At 42.5% G+C, this 17,199-nt stretch overlaps 1 protein-coding gene and 1 pseudogene across 7 annotated transcripts in view; both read right to left on the reverse strand.

Moving 5' to 3' along the window:
* Nucleotides 1–17,199, reverse strand: part of AOPEP (aminopeptidase O (putative)) — a 347,525-nt gene that overhangs the window by 102,373 nt on the left and 227,953 nt on the right. For all 7 annotated transcript variants that reach the window (XR_004819509.1, XR_003523595.2, XM_027614771.2 and 4 more), the window contains one exon: nucleotides 7,689–7,732. Coding sequence is in view for 5 of the 7 variants with exons in the window: in XM_027614771.2 (XP_027470572.1) it covers nucleotides 7,689–7,732 (44 nt within the window). In the remaining 2 variants the exon portion in view is untranslated. The remainder of the gene's footprint in view (nucleotides 1–7,688; nucleotides 7,733–17,199) is intronic.
* LOC113934222 lies at nucleotides 15,734–16,189 on the reverse strand (annotated as a pseudogene).

The following is a 17,199-nucleotide window of genomic DNA, read 5'->3' on the forward strand; positions in this document are numbered from 1 at the left end:
CTGAAGGTAAGAGGCTCCGTGGAAGGCCTGCTCTTGTGGGGAAGGAACGCAGACCATCCCCACCTTGTCTGGCACCCAGGAGGGGGGTTCACTTGGTGGTGCTGGGTTCCTGCCCTGGGGCCTCGACAGCTGGGGATCTGCTGGTGTTCTAAGTTGTCTATCCTGATTGAGAGGCAGGCCTGCTTTCTTCCGGGTCCTTACTTCCCTGAAGCTTTTCCTAAGCCGCCCATTCATCTGCTTCCTTTCCAGCCAGAGAGGGGCACTGGGATGTCCGGAGCCCTCCGGAGCCCTGGGGCCAAGAGCTCCCGTCACCCTCCTTCCAGCGATCTCAGGAAAGCCAAAGGAAGAGGCTGACTCTGACCCAAGCTTTGTTGAGCTGTGGCATTCTAGGAAAATGGGCAATCTTAAACCTTGCCCAACTCGAGAGGAAGAAAGGGGATTTAGAAAGGATTTAGACAAGAAGGGTAGTGAGGATCAAAGGGGCGAGTACACTGGGTCCACAAGGGGGGTCGAGGGAACTGGGGTTCAATGTCCTGAAGAAAAGAAGTCTGGGAGTGACTTCATGGCCATTTTTGAGTGATTTTACAAAAGAGGGCGAACAGCTGTTGTGCATAGCCTTGGAGGAGTGAGTAAGAGGACATGGACATAAATTTCCTTCAGGGAATTTTAGCTGAAACACAGTTTTTTGTTTTGTTTTGTTTTTTAAAGATTTTATTTATTTACTTGACAGAGAGACAGCGAGAGAGGGAACACAAGCAGGGGGAGTGGGAGAGGGAGAAGCAGGCTTCCTGCTGAGCAGGGAGCCTGATGCGGGGCTCAATCCCAGGACCCCGGGATCATGACCTGAGCCAAACAGCCTAACAACTGAGCCACCCAGGTGCCCCAAACGCACAGTTTTAAGGGTGGCATGGGGAGGGGCCGGGGAGCTGAGCCCTGGAATGTCACTGAGCAAGGCCCAAGTCTTCACCAGAGAAAACTGAAGAATGGGCAAGGCTTCTCCCTGCAGCATTGGTTCGGTGGATGCCTACAGGGCACAAGGGTCTGTGGAGGGGCTGAGTTGGGAACGCCCAGGGCTGGACTGTCTGACAGGGACACGTAACAGGCACAACCACAGTGCCACCAGTGCTAATGCAGAGATGTGGGACTACGTGTGTAAGAGGCACCGGCTGCCTCAGATGGCTCAGCTAGGAGGACGGTGGGAGGCGTGTCAGGGGAGTCTTCTTCAAGGAAGCAAAGCTTGAACCATGTCATGGAGGAAGGCTGTGCTGTCCCCAACGATGGGGCAGGGCCAGCAAAATGGAAGGAAAGTGCATGCAGGGCAAAGGGGGCAGAAGCAGGAAAGTCCAAAGCCATGGTCAACTTGGCAGGCACACAGAATGAGGTGAGGGAAAAAAGGGGTGTTCTGTGAGAACCCTGACATCCTGCCATTGAGCCTTGGCCTCATCGAGGAGGCTTGCAGCATGTCCACAGAATGGCACAAACAAAAGGGAGTCGAGGAGGAGTAACAGAGGGGAAAGAGGCCAGAGGCAGGGAGACCAAAGTGGAGACTGTGAACGATTTGTACTACAGTCTATGACCTGAAGAGCTGGCCGGGCCAACTGTGTGGTTATTCCACTGGAAAGTAATAAGGTAAATTTTGCGTTGCCATATTTAGTATTTGCATACACAGGTACTATTATGGAGTGGCACCAAAAACAAAGCAAACAAAAACCCCTCTGCCCACTACCAAGTAAAGGCATAAAAGTAGTGGCTATTGCTTACTGAATACCTACTGTGTACCAGGCACTAGAGAGAAAATCTCATTTAAACTTGACGATATTTGCACAAGACCAGTATTAGTATCCCCATTTCAGAGATGAGCAAATGCAGGTTCTGGGAAGTTAAGGGACTTAACCAAGGCCACACAGATCCAAGTCTATGCTGCCTGGCTGTGAAGCCCTCACTTTTCTTTCTCTGCTGAACTTAGGTATCATGATACATCAGTTGTGATTTTTGGGGGCAGGCAAGCTTGTGGAAAAAGGCCTGTGCTTGCCCCAAACAGCCCTGCCTTCTCCTTCTTGCTCACATCTCTCCTGCCAAAGGCGGTCTGGCCCCTGCTGTGGTCACCCTGTTTGTCTGCCCTTCAATTACAGTTCTGAAGAGATGGGGAGACCCTTGGGAGGGGCAAAAGTGTAAGGGCAGGAGAGTTCATCGTTCAGCTGCATCCAGGAGCAAAAGACACTCTCCCGTGAATGAAAAGAACATGTGTTTTCAGATCACTTTCCTTTGGAAAGGTTCATAGCATCTTATAACCATTATCACTTCATTCCTCATAATATCCTTGTGAAGTGGGTGTCAATTATTGTGTGGCTTTGAGCAGATGGAGAAACTGCAGCATAAGAAGACTGGCCAAAGTCAGGCCAGACAAAGAGCTAAAGAAAAGACCCAGGTTTCTAGACTCCCAGTACCAGTGTAGACATTGAACTGCACTGACACCTATCTGGTGATTGCTAACAGGGAATGAGACTTTAAACTATGAGAGAATGATAAAAGCAATAACTTCAGCTGCTAAAAAAAAAAAAAAAAAAAAAAAAAAAGAAGGTACTATAAGTGGCCTTACTTCCCAAGGAAATTATGAGAGATGTGTGACAATGCTGAATTTTTTTTAAGTAGGCTCCATGCCCAACACGGGCCTCAAACCCACAACCTCAAGATCAAGAGTCATATGTTCTACCAACTGAGCCAGCCAGGCACCCCAATAATGCTTAATCTGCAAGGAAGAAACGAACTGCAGACTGTTTGGAGGGAAAAAGTAACAATTCCATAGTTTTTGCTGTTTTGATCGTAGTAATTGAGATGACGGTGCAGGTGAATTTTTAGGTCTGGACTGGGATAGATAACCATGGTAAAGCAAAAGTTGACTTTTTCAAATCAAGACACTCAGGGTCTAAGCTTAATGGTGAATGTTTCCCCTCTGAGATCATGTGGCTTAAATAATCACAACAACAAGCAGAAGCATTTCCACTTCGCTGGGACCCTGGACTTACAGGAAATTACTCTTCTGCATGTCTGATCACTATGGAAATTGATTTTATACAGATAGCTAAAAGTACACAGACCCACGACTGCATGCTCCCATATTTGTACTGGTGAGCGGTACTTGCGCCTCATTACCCAAGCCTCCTGGGTATCTGGAACAGCAGGTTGTTTTACCTCCTGGCTGGAGAGTACCCTCTCTGCACTCCTACATCCTGTAAGGCCACTCTTGAGTTCAGGTACCTGACTCCAGGCCCTCTGAGCTATAAATGTGGTCACACATAGTTAGCACAGCAGGGGAGAGAACATGTTGGACACCGTGGCATAATGCGGGTGAGAGAAATAGCTGTGTTTCAAGTGGAGAAAGTTGAAAGGCAGGGGCTCTTCCCTTTGTGATATTAACATGCCTAGAAATAGACCCAGGCTTGTGTGAAAATGGTATTGCACGTGCTGTATGCTTGTCCGGTTGATTTCTGAGGGCCGACGGATGCGGATGGCTGGTTTGGCCAGCAGCTCTATCTGCCACTTGTGCCTATCACCTGCAGCCGATCAGAAGAGAGGTCCTCACTGCTCTCGGCTCCCACCTGCAGCCCTTGAGAGTCTAATGATCGCGTTCTATCCGTGCCTCTGAAGGAAAGCACAACTTTCTAAAGCCCCCCACAACTGTCACGTGAACTAAACCACAGATGGAAGGAACTCTGGAAGTGCAGGTACTGGATGAACGCAAGTATTGGGGTCCTCGGTGCTCAGGGTCTGAAATGGAAAAGCCCTCGTTCTGCAGTGCCACCGACATTCTTCACGGATTTTTAAATTTTCATAGTTTAGGTTTTTAAGTTCCCTCTCTACATGTGGATACAAATAGTGTGCATCTCAGAACTCTGCACATGGTTATTTGTTTCTCGATCAAAAGGAGTCATTTGTGCTCAGGCAGATAATGAGGATGGCTGAGGTCACATCCACAAGCGAACACTCCCTAGCTCCACGGGGGAGGGAGGGCAGTGAATGAAACCAAACACAGGGACGTGCACACAGACACATAATAACTGATGAGCAAAGAAAAAGCCACTTTTGGGGCGCCTGGGTAGCACAGTTGGTTAAGCGTCCAACTCTTGGTTTTGGCTCAGGTCGTGATCTTAGGGTCATGAGACTGATCCCCACGTCGGGCTCCACGCTCAGTGCAGAGTTTGCTTAAGACTCTCTCTCCCTCTGCTCCTCCCCTTGCGCTCTCCCCCACTCTCAAATAAATAAATCTTAAAAAGAAAAAAAAAAAAAAGGAAGAGCAAGCCACTGTTGATAGGGTTGATGTATTAGTTGGGCAGGAAGCTCTTGCATCAGGGCTAGCTGGTGCCCAGGGTCTGTTTGGATTTCCTTCTAAGCACTTTCAGCTTTTTCTTCCCTTGGTCTCATAAAACATCAACATTTGAACAGAAACCTCACATTGAAGATGTCTAAAACACAACTCCTCACTCCCTCCCCTCCACCTCCAAATGCTCTCCCTCCCACTCCCTGCCCCACATGGATTCCCGAGACAAATTCCCAGCCCCCTCTGCTTCCAGCACTACTCCAGAGGATCACTGAGTAGCCCAGAAAGAAAGGTCAGGTCGCGCTGGACTCCTCCACGTAACTTTCAAAACCAACCAACCAAGTCTTAACCCGTGGCCCCTCTGGAATATCCCTCAGATCTGTTCATTATTCCCAAACCCTCCTGCCACCGCCACATCCGTGCCCGGGTTCCAGCTCTAGATCTCTTGAGTGAACAGCTGTCTAGGTTTCTCATTGGTCTCGTGACTTCTAGTCCTCCCTGCCCACATCGATCTTCCACATTGCCCCCCCCGGAGTATCCTTCTAATCTGCTGATGGCACTCTCCTACTTGGAAACTTCGGTGTACTTCTCTGCCTGAAGGCTCGAGGCTAGGTCTCATGGGCCTTTCCCTGTGCACCGAGGACTCTGAAACTCCCAAAAGCACTCCCTACACTGAATCATAACAATCTGTTTTCATGCATATCTTCATGTTGATTAGGAGCTCCCTGCAAGCTGGACCTGGAATCTATTCCTTTCTGTCCCCCAGTGTCCAGGCTAAAGCCTGCTAGTGGAGGCGCTCAATAGATAATGTTAAATTAATTGAAGCAAGAGAACAACGCAAAACAGTGTGACACAGAGGAGACTGGCCCCTGAACACTAAGTGGCTGGTCTAATCTGAAGAACCTTGCCCCGCTCACAATGGCTCACGTGCCTGACAGATGTGCCCAAGGATCAGTTTGCAGCCGGGCTACAGATTAGAGGCTCCAGGGGTAGGTGTGGGGCCTTTGGAGACCCAGATAAAATTGGTACAATATGCTCCATAGGTAAAAGGGCAAACGGTCTGTTTTAATAGCTGAATTAGATTCTGACATTGGTTAGCAGGAAAGATGTTCAAGGTTCAGAAAATATTCTGGTATACTTGCTGAAATAGATTCATTGCAGGAAGGAAATCGCCTTACCTTTTAAGGGGAATTTTAAAAGGAAGCTTAAACCTGCTAGCCAAAACATGACCCTAACTGGGAAAGGCGTCCTCTCGGGGGGTGAAAGTTGGTGGTCGGTGGCCACCCTTAAACAGAGACCATCCCAACAAAAGTCTCTTTGTGGACCCAACAGTGTGTCCCTCGACAAATATTCACAATGATAAGATCCCAGTCCCGTGGAGCCAGCGGGCTTGGGGCCATCTCCATGAACTTCACAACCTTATTAGGAAGAGGATGGAAAGAAAGAAGCCCTTCCCAACTAAAAACGCACTTTGTTGCTTCCATGAAATTTGCCATATTTGTGCCCTAAGTTCTTCCAAAAGAATGTATAGTACAGACTGGTAATAGGAATACACCATTTCTAGTAATTGTCTTGTCTTTCTTTTCTTGCATTGGTTTCTAAGGAAACTGCTCCCTCTTATCAGGGAATCTGAGAAGTTATTCCAGGGCAGGTACAGAAGAAAAGGGGGGAAAAAATGTCTTGCAGGTAAACTGTTGTTCCTGACCTTAGGAATAATGGCCACATCTGATGTGATTTTGCATGAAGAAAGTCCGTATGTCTGCTTAAAAAGGATGGTAAACCTGAAACACTTCAGATTTTCCAAAACAAGCCACACTTCCTTCAAGCAGCATCCTGAAGAGCTAATAATCTTGGCCGATTACTAAAGCCCCACGCAATCTCCCTGTGTAAGACTTCCTTCAGCATCAAAAAGCATGAACACAAAGAGGTAGAAATGAAGGAATTTATCAAATAATATGGGTATGTTCATTTTGTATGATGCTCTGGCTTGCTCTATGGGCGTGTGTTCACATCTAATTTAAAAAAACAAGCGGCTAACTATAACACTTCTAAGAGTTGAAGCCAGAATTGGAAGTAGAAGGTGGAAGATGGGGAGTTTAAACAAAAGGTCAGGCAAAAGTCTAACACTTAGAAAAAAAATCTTCATGTCTTCATGGCCCCTGGATACCCCCGTGAATTTGCATGTCATCTCCTGGCAGCTCAAACCCTGCCACCTTCCCTTTAAGACACTCCATTTGGACTGCCTATAAAGCTGGCCCACCTACATGGAGGATGGCCTTGCCTGGGTCCAAGTCAGTGTCTGCGTGAAAGAATTCATTTCCACATTTGGAAACCTATTATGAGCATAAAAACATAGTTAAATCTGTGGATCAGAAAGGAGAAGAACATTGGCTCTTCTTCAAAGGAATGTTTAATTTCTCAAGATGCCCCCCTTTAACGTTAAATACCAATTTTGCTACTGGGAATTATGTTTCAGGGTATTCACTTCTAGTGTCTAAATTAAGATAGGAAATTAGAAGGAGAGGGTTGGAATGAACCCACTGTAAACTTTGATGTAGGTCCTAAGCCTCCTCCTCCTGTACGTGGTCAGCCCCTCAGTACCTCAGTGCTCTTACCGGGAAAATAGGGATAGACATGTCATGCACTAAATAGTGTTGGTTGAAGGATTAACTGAGGGCCTGCATATAGGAAGTGCTGCCCTCCAATACCCACTATGATGATGGTGTTGCAGGGGGATGTACTGTAACAAGGATTAAATGATTTACTATAGGTAGATCCTGTATACAGGGCCTGAGGCACAGAAGATGACTATTGATATAACTGTTATCAATCATTGTTGAACACCTACTTTTCACAGATATTATCTTTTATTCCTCCCAAGGGTGAAAAACTGAAATTTGGAGGGATGAAGTAACTTGCTCCGAATCTCTGAGCTGGGAAGGAGCCATGCTGGGGTAAGAACCTAGGAGAGCCTGACTTCAAATCCCAGGCTCTTATTACTATGCTACACTTTTACCTTCAATTAAACAGCATTTCCTTATATTAAACCGTGTTAACTAGAGAACCCTAACTTAGAACTTTCCTCTCCTCCCTTCTTTTTCACAGCAGCTGAGGCCATGAAGTGTCCCTGGCTTGTCTCTCATACTACTTTCAGGGCTTTTGACTCTGGGCCCTCCCAACGCTGCACGCCCTTGCTCCCAATATCCACACAGACCTAGCTCTAGGGCTGGTTGATTGTCCTGGGCTAGGTCCCTACTTCTGTTAAGAGATGAAGATTGAACTTTCTAGATTGCAACAAGCCAAACAATGGCAGAGTCATTTTTAACATTAAAAGTAAAACCGGGCTCCTAATTCCTAAATCGGTCCTCACCTTTTTTCTTCTGGGATATTCTCCAACAGCATTTGAAGGAAATCCTGGAAGAAGAAAAAAGCAAACCATTAAAGATGTCCATCAATAAATAACACTGTCCAGAATCATGCCAGAGCCCGAGTGCTCCCAGCTGCTGACAGCTCACCTGCTAGGGAAGCTAGGCCTGTGTTGACTTATTAGACTATATACTCTATTTATTAATTTACCAGGGCTTCAAGCCAATCAGTTAAAGAGATTTATTTTGTAAAAACCACAAATTAAAAAATGTACTGTTTGTTATTTTGACCCAACCCAACAGTTTATTTCATGTTTAACTATTTTCAAAAGGCTGACCATAGCATAAAGCAGTATCCCCTCTCTACTTAACCACTTTCCCTAGAGATCCTGTGACACCTGAACACTCTCGACTCCAAGAGGCTAGGAACTAACTTGCAACATTCTTACACTGTTCACTGGAAAGATAAAGACGGGGCGCCTAGAGGCTCAGTCAGTAGAGCATGAGACCCTTGATCTCAGGGTTGTGAGTTTGAGGCCCACAGTGGGTATAGAGATTACTTAAAAAAAATCTAAAACAAAAACAACAACAAAAAGATGAAGACAAAAATCAAGACAATTAATATCCCAGTGGAGGAACAAAGATGTCACAATTACAAAATGGCTGGTGGGCCCCTGCCTCAGTCTGAAGCTACTTCTAGTGACACTGTGCAATCTCCTATTGCTTCACATTTAGGATCTTTCAACAATAGATTTTTTTCAACCTAAACACATAACTTAGACACATCTATTTTTTCCTACACTGTGGAAAATTTCAAACACATTCAAAAGTAGAGAAGAGTATAATTAACCTTTATGTACCCATCAACCCACAGCCAATCCATCCTAACCTCTTAGCTGCCTCCTATATCATTCAGAAGTGAATCCCAAATGTTATATAATACCATCAATCAATGTTTCAGTAAATATCTCTAAAAGATAAAGACTCTTTAAAAATATAACCACAATACCATAGGCCTAAAAAAAATTCACATATGAATGCTCAAGATTACATTTATATTTAATTTACACCTTGGGTATCATGACCAATCTTTTCAGCCCATAAATTCTAGAATCTTGATTTGGTCTCAACCAGATTTGTCAGATAAAATACAGGACGCCCAGTTAAATTGGGGGCATACTTACACTAAAAAATTATTTGTTGTTTATCTGAAATTTGAATTTAAGTGGGAGTTGTGCATTTTTATTTGCTAAGTGACCCAAGGCTAGTGGTAACCTAAGTTGTCTGAAGGGTTTAAGAAGATACATTTTGGATAAATACAGAACATGAGACAGAGAAGAACAATATTCAACTTTCTGGACTTGATATTGAACAATCAATAAGATCTACACTTGAAGTTTTTATTTTAATAAGTTGAAAATAATCTTTTAAAACGGGTCCTTTAAAGAGGGGCCTCTGTGTAAGCCCAGATGACCAAACAGGATGCTACCAAACCAGAATTCCTGCAGAAAGAAGCCACACACTCTGCCCCACCCCGCAAGAATCAAGTCTGCAGATCCAGGGTCAGCACAGGGCTCTGATGAGATCCATTTAAGACACAGTGCGAGATGGAAGCAGCACCGACCTCCATATTACAAACAGATGGAATTAGAGAGGAATGGAAATCTGCAAACAATTTGTATGATGAGGTGTTCTCTCTCCATCATGGCACTGAGCAAAGCCACCGTCCCTGTGTGCTTACAGGTGGCTAGGGCCATTTCTTCCAGAGGCAAAGTCTCCCTATTAGGAGTACTAATGAAAGATTTATTTCTCCTAACCTCTGTTCTTCTTCCAAGTCATTATTTGTCTACTGCTGCTTCACCTACAATAAATGATACAAAGAGTAACAAAACTAATATGAAAAACATGGATCATGTAGTCATAATGGAAAGGGACAACTCCAAATAGAATGTCTCACATCTGGACCTGCAGTGGGAATACGGAGAAAAAAAGGAAATGAGTAATATCTAGAATGTGAAGAATTATTTTTGTTTGAGGTTCTTAAAGTCATTATTTTTATAATTTTAACAATCATTTTGTAAAAAGGTTAAATTAGAAATTGATTTATCACAATCTGATATATTGATTACTTTGCAAATATTTCATTGGCTTACTGACAGTATTTTTGCTTCTTAAAAATCTGAGTGCTGTACTGATAATTTCTTACTAAATTTTTCATTATCTCCTTAGAGTCCATATCAACTTATTCCATATTTGGCCAGTAATTTATGCTCAATTATGGGGGGGGGATGACATTAACTCAATGACAAGGGGGAGAATTGAATTGCAGGAGAAGCAGGAAATTCAGAGTTAACCTTAATTCTGCCCTTTTGCATTTTCCAATTACAATTGGATCTTTCTTTACAGGAATGCAGAGCACAATGTTCCAGAATTTTGTGTCAATATAGGATAAGTACAGGAGGTCCCCAAGAAACCTTGCTTCATTTTTACGAAACCTTGTTCCGCCTCCTGGTAGGTGGCCATCTGCCTCTCCTGCCTTAGGGCTGAGACCTGGAGGCCACCCAGCAGCTCGCTGGAGCTCAACCAATGCTGGGGACAACAGGTCTAGAAGATCACAATGGATCACAAAACCCCACCACCTCAAGCATCTCTAAGGCATGGTGCCCATATTCCCATGGGCTATGTGAATGCCCATTCACAGTTCTAGATGTTCTGTCTAGACTCCATCCAATCCAAAGAGATTCTTGGCCCCAGTGCTATACCAGCTATTAGTGGATTCAACCCTACTGGCTGGCCCTTCTTATTCCTTTCATGATCTAATCATTAACCATGACATGCTAGTTTTCCTGGTTCTTTTTGTAAACTGGCATACACCCCTGGAGTGGACTCATGATAGACGCTTTTCCCCAATCTCCACAACAGGAGAACATAAAAAGAAAAATGCTTCCTAAGATTATTCCTTCCCTCACCACCTCTTTTCAATTCTTTCATCCATCTTTCCTCTTCGCTTCAGCATGTTGGCAATTTTGTAAAGGCAATTTACAAATCTTAACTGGACAAGGAGGGCTTTCCTTCAAGGCTGATTCTAGGATCATAGACAAAGTTGTCTAGCATCAGATGCCAGAGTCCCAGTTTGTCACCTCTACAGTATGTCTGAAAAAAGATTAAAACCAAAGGGAAACAAGACAATAAAACCCCCCCAAAACAAAACAAAAACAAAAACAAATACAAAAAAGGCCTCCTGCTGTTTTGACAGCAGGCTAGGATAAAATTTTATCTGGGTCCTTGGAAATTATTACAAGCCCTCACCCCAATCAAAAAATTTTTTCTTTTCCTTGAGAAAATTTTTTCATTTCCTCCTCTCTAACATTCTATATGCGAATCAGGTCAGTCCCAGAGAGCTTATTTTCATCAACACCTAAGAACATTAAATTAAGCATGATTAAAAAAAAAAAAAACTATGCTGATTTTTGGCACATGGCTAATTTGGTAATTATTTTTTTAGTCCTGGTAAAAATATTCAATAAAAAGCAGGTACACATAGATTCTATGGGATAAACTGGCAATGGCTTGATAATTGCACAGGTTTAGTGATTTCTTTCAGATGTTTTATGAATAATTACCATGGTCATGGGGGGTGGGTAGGAGAGGCAAAATAAATAACCAAATAATTTAAGCAAGGACCACGTCGGCAAGATAAGGACTGAGACATGAATTGTCTGGGCAGAAGTCATTGTTAACCTGCAGTGGGGCCTGGGATGGTGATAAACCAAAATGTTGCGTGGGTGGGGTGTTCACAAGGGAAAAGATTAAGAAGCAAACTGGAAAAAGAAGAAATTGAAGGACTTCTGAGCAAAGAAACTGGATCACAGCCTTTGTCATCACTAACAAGCAATATAAACAAAAACCCAATCCACTAAAAAAAAAGGGGGGGGAGGCAGAAATGTCACCAGAGGCATCCAAACAAGGAAAGAAGGACAGCCTCGTGGCATAAACTTCAAAAGGAGACAACTAAGGAAAGATACATAAGATTCCAACAGAGCCTCCAGCCCTCACTCTGCACCACCCCCAACCTCATGCTTAGCAGTAGTGGGACTGGTGAATTGCCCAAACCCTGCAAATTCTCACAAATACCCACACATTTGGAAAGAAACAGGAATATCTTTATCTTTCCTCCTTTCTTTCTTTTTCTTTTTTTTTACCGTTAAGGGACTAGAAATGTTTACTGGAGAGAGATGAGCAAAAGCTGGGAAATAAACAACTAAGATGCTCTTTAGGGCTGTAGAGCTTCTAGAGCTCCACGCTGAACTGCAGGAACAATGTGAATTGAGAGAGTACCTGCAGTGGGGAAAAAGCTGCATCCAAATCAGGTGAAAAGAATCTTGGCTGGAACATTTAACAGAATTTCAAGAGTTCATGGAGCCAAATTCTTGCAACAAAAGCTGTATGCAGCCCCAGTGGAGCTCTTCCCCTCCAGCTCCACCATGCAGAACATCCAAGCTTCAAACTGTAGCTCAGAGGGAAAGAAAACATGTCTCCGACGAGTTGGGAAAGAAATCAAGAATAATGTTCCCATACATATGAGAATAAATAAAAGGTCAGGACAGGGCTACACATGCTGAGAATGAGCAAGAAGAAAAGTATGGCGACTATGCAAATTAATGTAACAAAACCCACATAAAGAGAGAGCAGAACTAAGAAACATAGGATAAAAGACAGACTCCAGTCTTGAAGAAAACATAGTGCAAGGAACAGAAGAAAATTCTCTATGAATGTTTTACACTATAAAATAAATTAACAAAAGATCATAATAAGAACATAAAGTCAGTAAAATGAAAGCTCAGAGACAAGATGACAAAACAACAAAATGAGATGAAAAGAAGATTTCAAAGCAAAGGAAATAAATTAAGGACCAAAATAGGGGCACCTGGGTGGCTCAGCCGTTAAGCGTCTGAGAGAGACCTAAGCTGAAGGCTCAGGTCATGATCCCAGGGTCCTGGGATCGAGCCCCGCATCAGGCTCCCTGCTCAGTGGGAAGCCTGCTTCTCCCTCTCCCACTCCCCCTGCTTGTGTTCCCTCTCTCGCTGTGTCTCTCTCTCTCTGTCAAATAAATAAAATTTTAAAAAATAAATAAATAATTAAAAATTAAAAATAAATTAAGGACCAAAATAATACCAGCACAGGACAATAACACAAAAAAGTAAGAAAAATATAGACATTAAAGAAAAAGTTAATAATAATGTTATAATAACATTAATAATAAAAATAATGTCACTTGAGATAAACACATGCCATTTAAGAAGAAAAAGATGAAAGCAATTAGAAAATGAAAGGTATGGAAGACAAAGATGATATAACACAAGGATAACTGGCAACCTTGAAATCCAGAACCCTGCAAGGGAGAAAAACCTGAATGTGTTCAAACATACAATTAAGACAATTTTGCTGAAAGAAGGAAGAACAGAAGGTAAGACTGGAAGTGCACACTCCTTTCGCAGGAAAAATAAAACTGATGCAGACTCAGAACACCAAGCTATTTTCTGAGTCAATTACTAAATGTCAAAGATAAAGAAAGAATTCTTCTGTCATCTGAGTGGCATAAAGAGGAAAAAGTAGGCTGACTTCAAAAGTTTCCACAGCAGGGCACCTGGGTGGCTGAGTCGCTTAAGCAGCTGACTCTTGATTTCGGCTCAGGTCATGATCTCAGGGTCTTGAGATCGAGCCCCAAGTTGGGCTCCATGCTGGGCATGGAGTCTGCTTGCCCCTCTACCTCTGATCCTCCCTCCCCCACCCTCTCTCCCTCTTTTTCTCTCTCCCTCCCTCAAATAAATATATACAATCTTAAAAAAAAAAAAGTTTCTACATTATTAATCAGAAGGCAGTTAAGCAAATAGCCACAAAGTTCTGAGAAAATGAAAATGTGACCGGAGAATACTATACCCAGCCAGTTTGTGATTCAAATATAAAGGCAACAGACAAACATTCTCAAGCACACAAGAACTCAAAAATCACAGAAGCAGTGAGTCTGCAACTTAAACATCAATTTGATAACAAAATTCAGCCAACAAAAAATGGAATCAAAATAAGGCATTCATGAATACAGAAGCATGGCAAAGTGACTGGTGGTGAAACTGAAGTCCTTTAAATCTAGAGCCAAGACTATACAATTATGAAAAGTATGGTTACAGCACATATAACAAATGATATAAACCTTAACTCTATAAAGAGATTTAATTATGAAAAATTTTGAACTGGGGGAAAAGTAGTAGAAGTACATAACTGCTAATTTCCTCAGCTTTTACAGAAGTGAATAAACTGTTGCTTTCTAAAAATGTAATAAATAGCTAAAGAGGAAAAAATAACAATTTCAACCTCAAAGATTTTTTTTGTAATCATCCTTCTTGACTATGGAAGAATCTTTTAGGAAACGATTTCTCTTACATTTATAGGAAGTTCAGGAAAGTTCTTTGCATTCACTTTAGTTTCTTTTTCATTTGTTAAATTCAAGTAAAATAAAATTGAAAACACTTAATTAAAAAGCACATATAATATAATCCTACCTTTATAAAATTACTTCTACATATACCTTTGTATCTTTATATGTGTGTACACATATACATACAGATGAATGTATACATATCATGTAACATACAAAAAGAGAGAGAATAGTGTAATTTCTGGAATGAAGTTCACCTAATATTAATTATGGGTATTTATAGGTGGCGGGATTTTAAATAGTATTTCACATTCTTCTTTGTACTTTTACGTAGTGCTTGAATTTTTTTTTTTTTATAATGAGTATGTCTCAGTTGAAAAGCAATAATTTCTAAACTTACTGTGGTACTTGCAGAAATAGAGATTGATGGAATAGAATTAATAGTCCAGAAATAAACTCTTACATTTAAGGTCAACTGATTTTCAACAAGGATGCCAAGACAATTCAATGGAGGGAAAGAATAATCTTTCAACAAATGGTCATGAGACAACTAAATATTCACATGCAAAAGAATGGAGTTAGATCCCTACCTCACACCATATAAAAAATATTAACTCAAATGGATAAGAGACCTAAATGTAAGAGCTAAAGCTATAAAACACTTAGAAGAAAGGAGGAGTAAATCTTCATAACTTTCAATTAGGCAATGGTTTCTTACATATGATAGCTAATATATAAGTAACCAAAGATAAAAAAAGATAAATTGAACTTTATCAAAAACTTTTGTGCTACAAAGGACATTAGCAAGAAAGTGAAAAGATAACCCACAAAATGAGAAAAAATATTTGCAAATCATATATTTGATAAGGGACCTGAATCTGGAATATATAAAGTACTCTTACAACTCAAAAATAAAAGACAACCCAAATAAAAAATTGGCAAAGAATCTAAATGGACATTTTTCCAAAGAAGATATAAAAAAGCAAAAAGCCAATAAGCACATGAAGAGATGCTCAACATCCGGGCACCCGACTGGCTCGGTAGGTCGTTAGAACATGCATCTCTTTGATCTCAGGGTCATGAGTTCAAGAGTTGGGTGTGGAGCGTACTTAAAAAAAATGCTCCACATCATTAACTATCAGAGAAATGCAAATTAAAACCACACTGAGATACCACTTCACACCCACTAGGATGGTCATTATTTAAAAAACAGAACAACTGTTGGTAGGGATGTGAAAAATAGGAACACTTGTGCACTGCTGGTGAGAATGTGAAATGGTACAGCCACTGTGGAAAACAGTATGGCAGTTCCTCAAATATAATTAAAAGACAGGAAGGCAGGAACTCATTCATAGCAGCATTATTGACAAGAGCCAGAATGTGCAAATAACCCAAGCATCCATCAACGGATGAATGGATAGACAAAATATGGCATATACAGACAATGGAATATTCAGTCTTTCTTTTCTTATTAATACGGTATTTATTTATCTTCCCTCTGTCAAACCCTGAGCCAACCACTTTCCCCAGGCTGCCTGGGGAGGTACAGGAAAAGGAACATACAGGGCAGACAAGACATGGGAGAAAGACCTATGGGAGGTGGAGATGGCTACTTCACATGGCCAAGAGGATGAGAAAGGCCACCATCAGGCAAAAGAACCCCATGGCTTCCGAGAGGGCAAAGCCCAGAATGGTGTAGGAGAAGAACTGTTGCTTCAGAGAGGGATTCCTGGCATAACCAATGATGAGGCTCCCAAATGCAGTCCCAATTCCAGCCCCAGAGCCAGCCACCCCTACCGTGGCTGCCCCAGCCCCAATGAACTTGGCCCCTGTGCGGATGTCCCTTGAAATGGCGCTGGTTCGGAAGCTGTGGCTGGAAATAAGTGAGGTCAGGGGACGCGGGGCTGCCAGGCTGCTGAGGCTCTCATCTGTCCATGTCCCCAGTGGTTTTAGCACCATTGCAGACAGTGATCAGCTCAACAGCTGAGAGGTGCTCCTGAGCAAGAACTTTGCACAAGCGGACATTTTCAGGGGATGAGGGCCTGTGGCTGGACAGCTGTTCCCAGTGCAGAGAAGACCAGAATATTCAGTCTTAAAAATGAAGGCAATTCTGACATGTGCTGCCTCATGGATGAACCTTGAAGACATTACGTTCGGTGAAATAAGCCAGTCACAAAAGGACAAATATTGTACGATTCCACTTATATGAGGTATCTAGAGCAGTCAAACTCCTAGAGACAGAAACTGGAGTGACAGTTGCCAGGGGCCAGGGGAGAAGGAAATAAGGTGGAGTTATTGTTTAATGGATCCAAGTCTCAATTTGGGAAGATTAAAACATGCTAGAGATGCCTGGTGCTGACAGTTGCACAACAATGTGAATATACTTAATGTGCTGACCTATACATTTTACAGTGGTTAAAAAGGTAAATTTTGTTATGTTTTACCAAAGTTTAAAAAGTAAAACTTGACATAAAGAAAGGAATGAAGTGCTGCTCCGTGCTACCACATGAACCTAGAACACACTGTGCTACATGAGGGAGTCCGGCACGGAAGGCCACATATTCTATGACTCCGTTTATGTGGAACACCCAGAAGAGGCAAATCTACAGAGACAGACGGTAGGTTAGTGGTTGCCTGGCGCTGGAGTGGGGAGGGGGGGAGTGGGGCGGTGATGGCTAATGGGTATGAGGCTTCTTGTGAGGCTGATGAAAATATTCTGAAAACGGCAGAGTGGTGAGGGTTGCACAACCTCACGCATATACTGAAACCACTGATTTGTACCCTTTAAAAGGGTGAAATTTATGGTATATGAATATACATATGGTATATGGTATATGAATATATATGGTATATCTCAATAAAGCTGTCATGAAAAACCAATAAAGCTGTTGTTCAGAAAAGATAAAAGAAAACCTGAGTGACCTGGTAGAGGAGGCACTAAGCGTTCCACGGGAAGTTGACATCAGCACCTCAGAAGTCACGGGACGGGCAACACGCTCATTTAACGCTACGGTATCTCAGTGTGCAGTGGTTTTAGGCAGTGGGAGTTTGGGTTAATCGGTCCACCAAGCATATAAGAT

The sequence above is a fragment of the Zalophus californianus genome, chromosome 13, assembly GCF_009762305.2.
Source record: "Zalophus californianus isolate mZalCal1 chromosome 13, mZalCal1.pri.v2, whole genome shotgun sequence".
NCBI lineage: Eukaryota > Metazoa > Chordata > Mammalia > Carnivora > Otariidae > Zalophus > Zalophus californianus.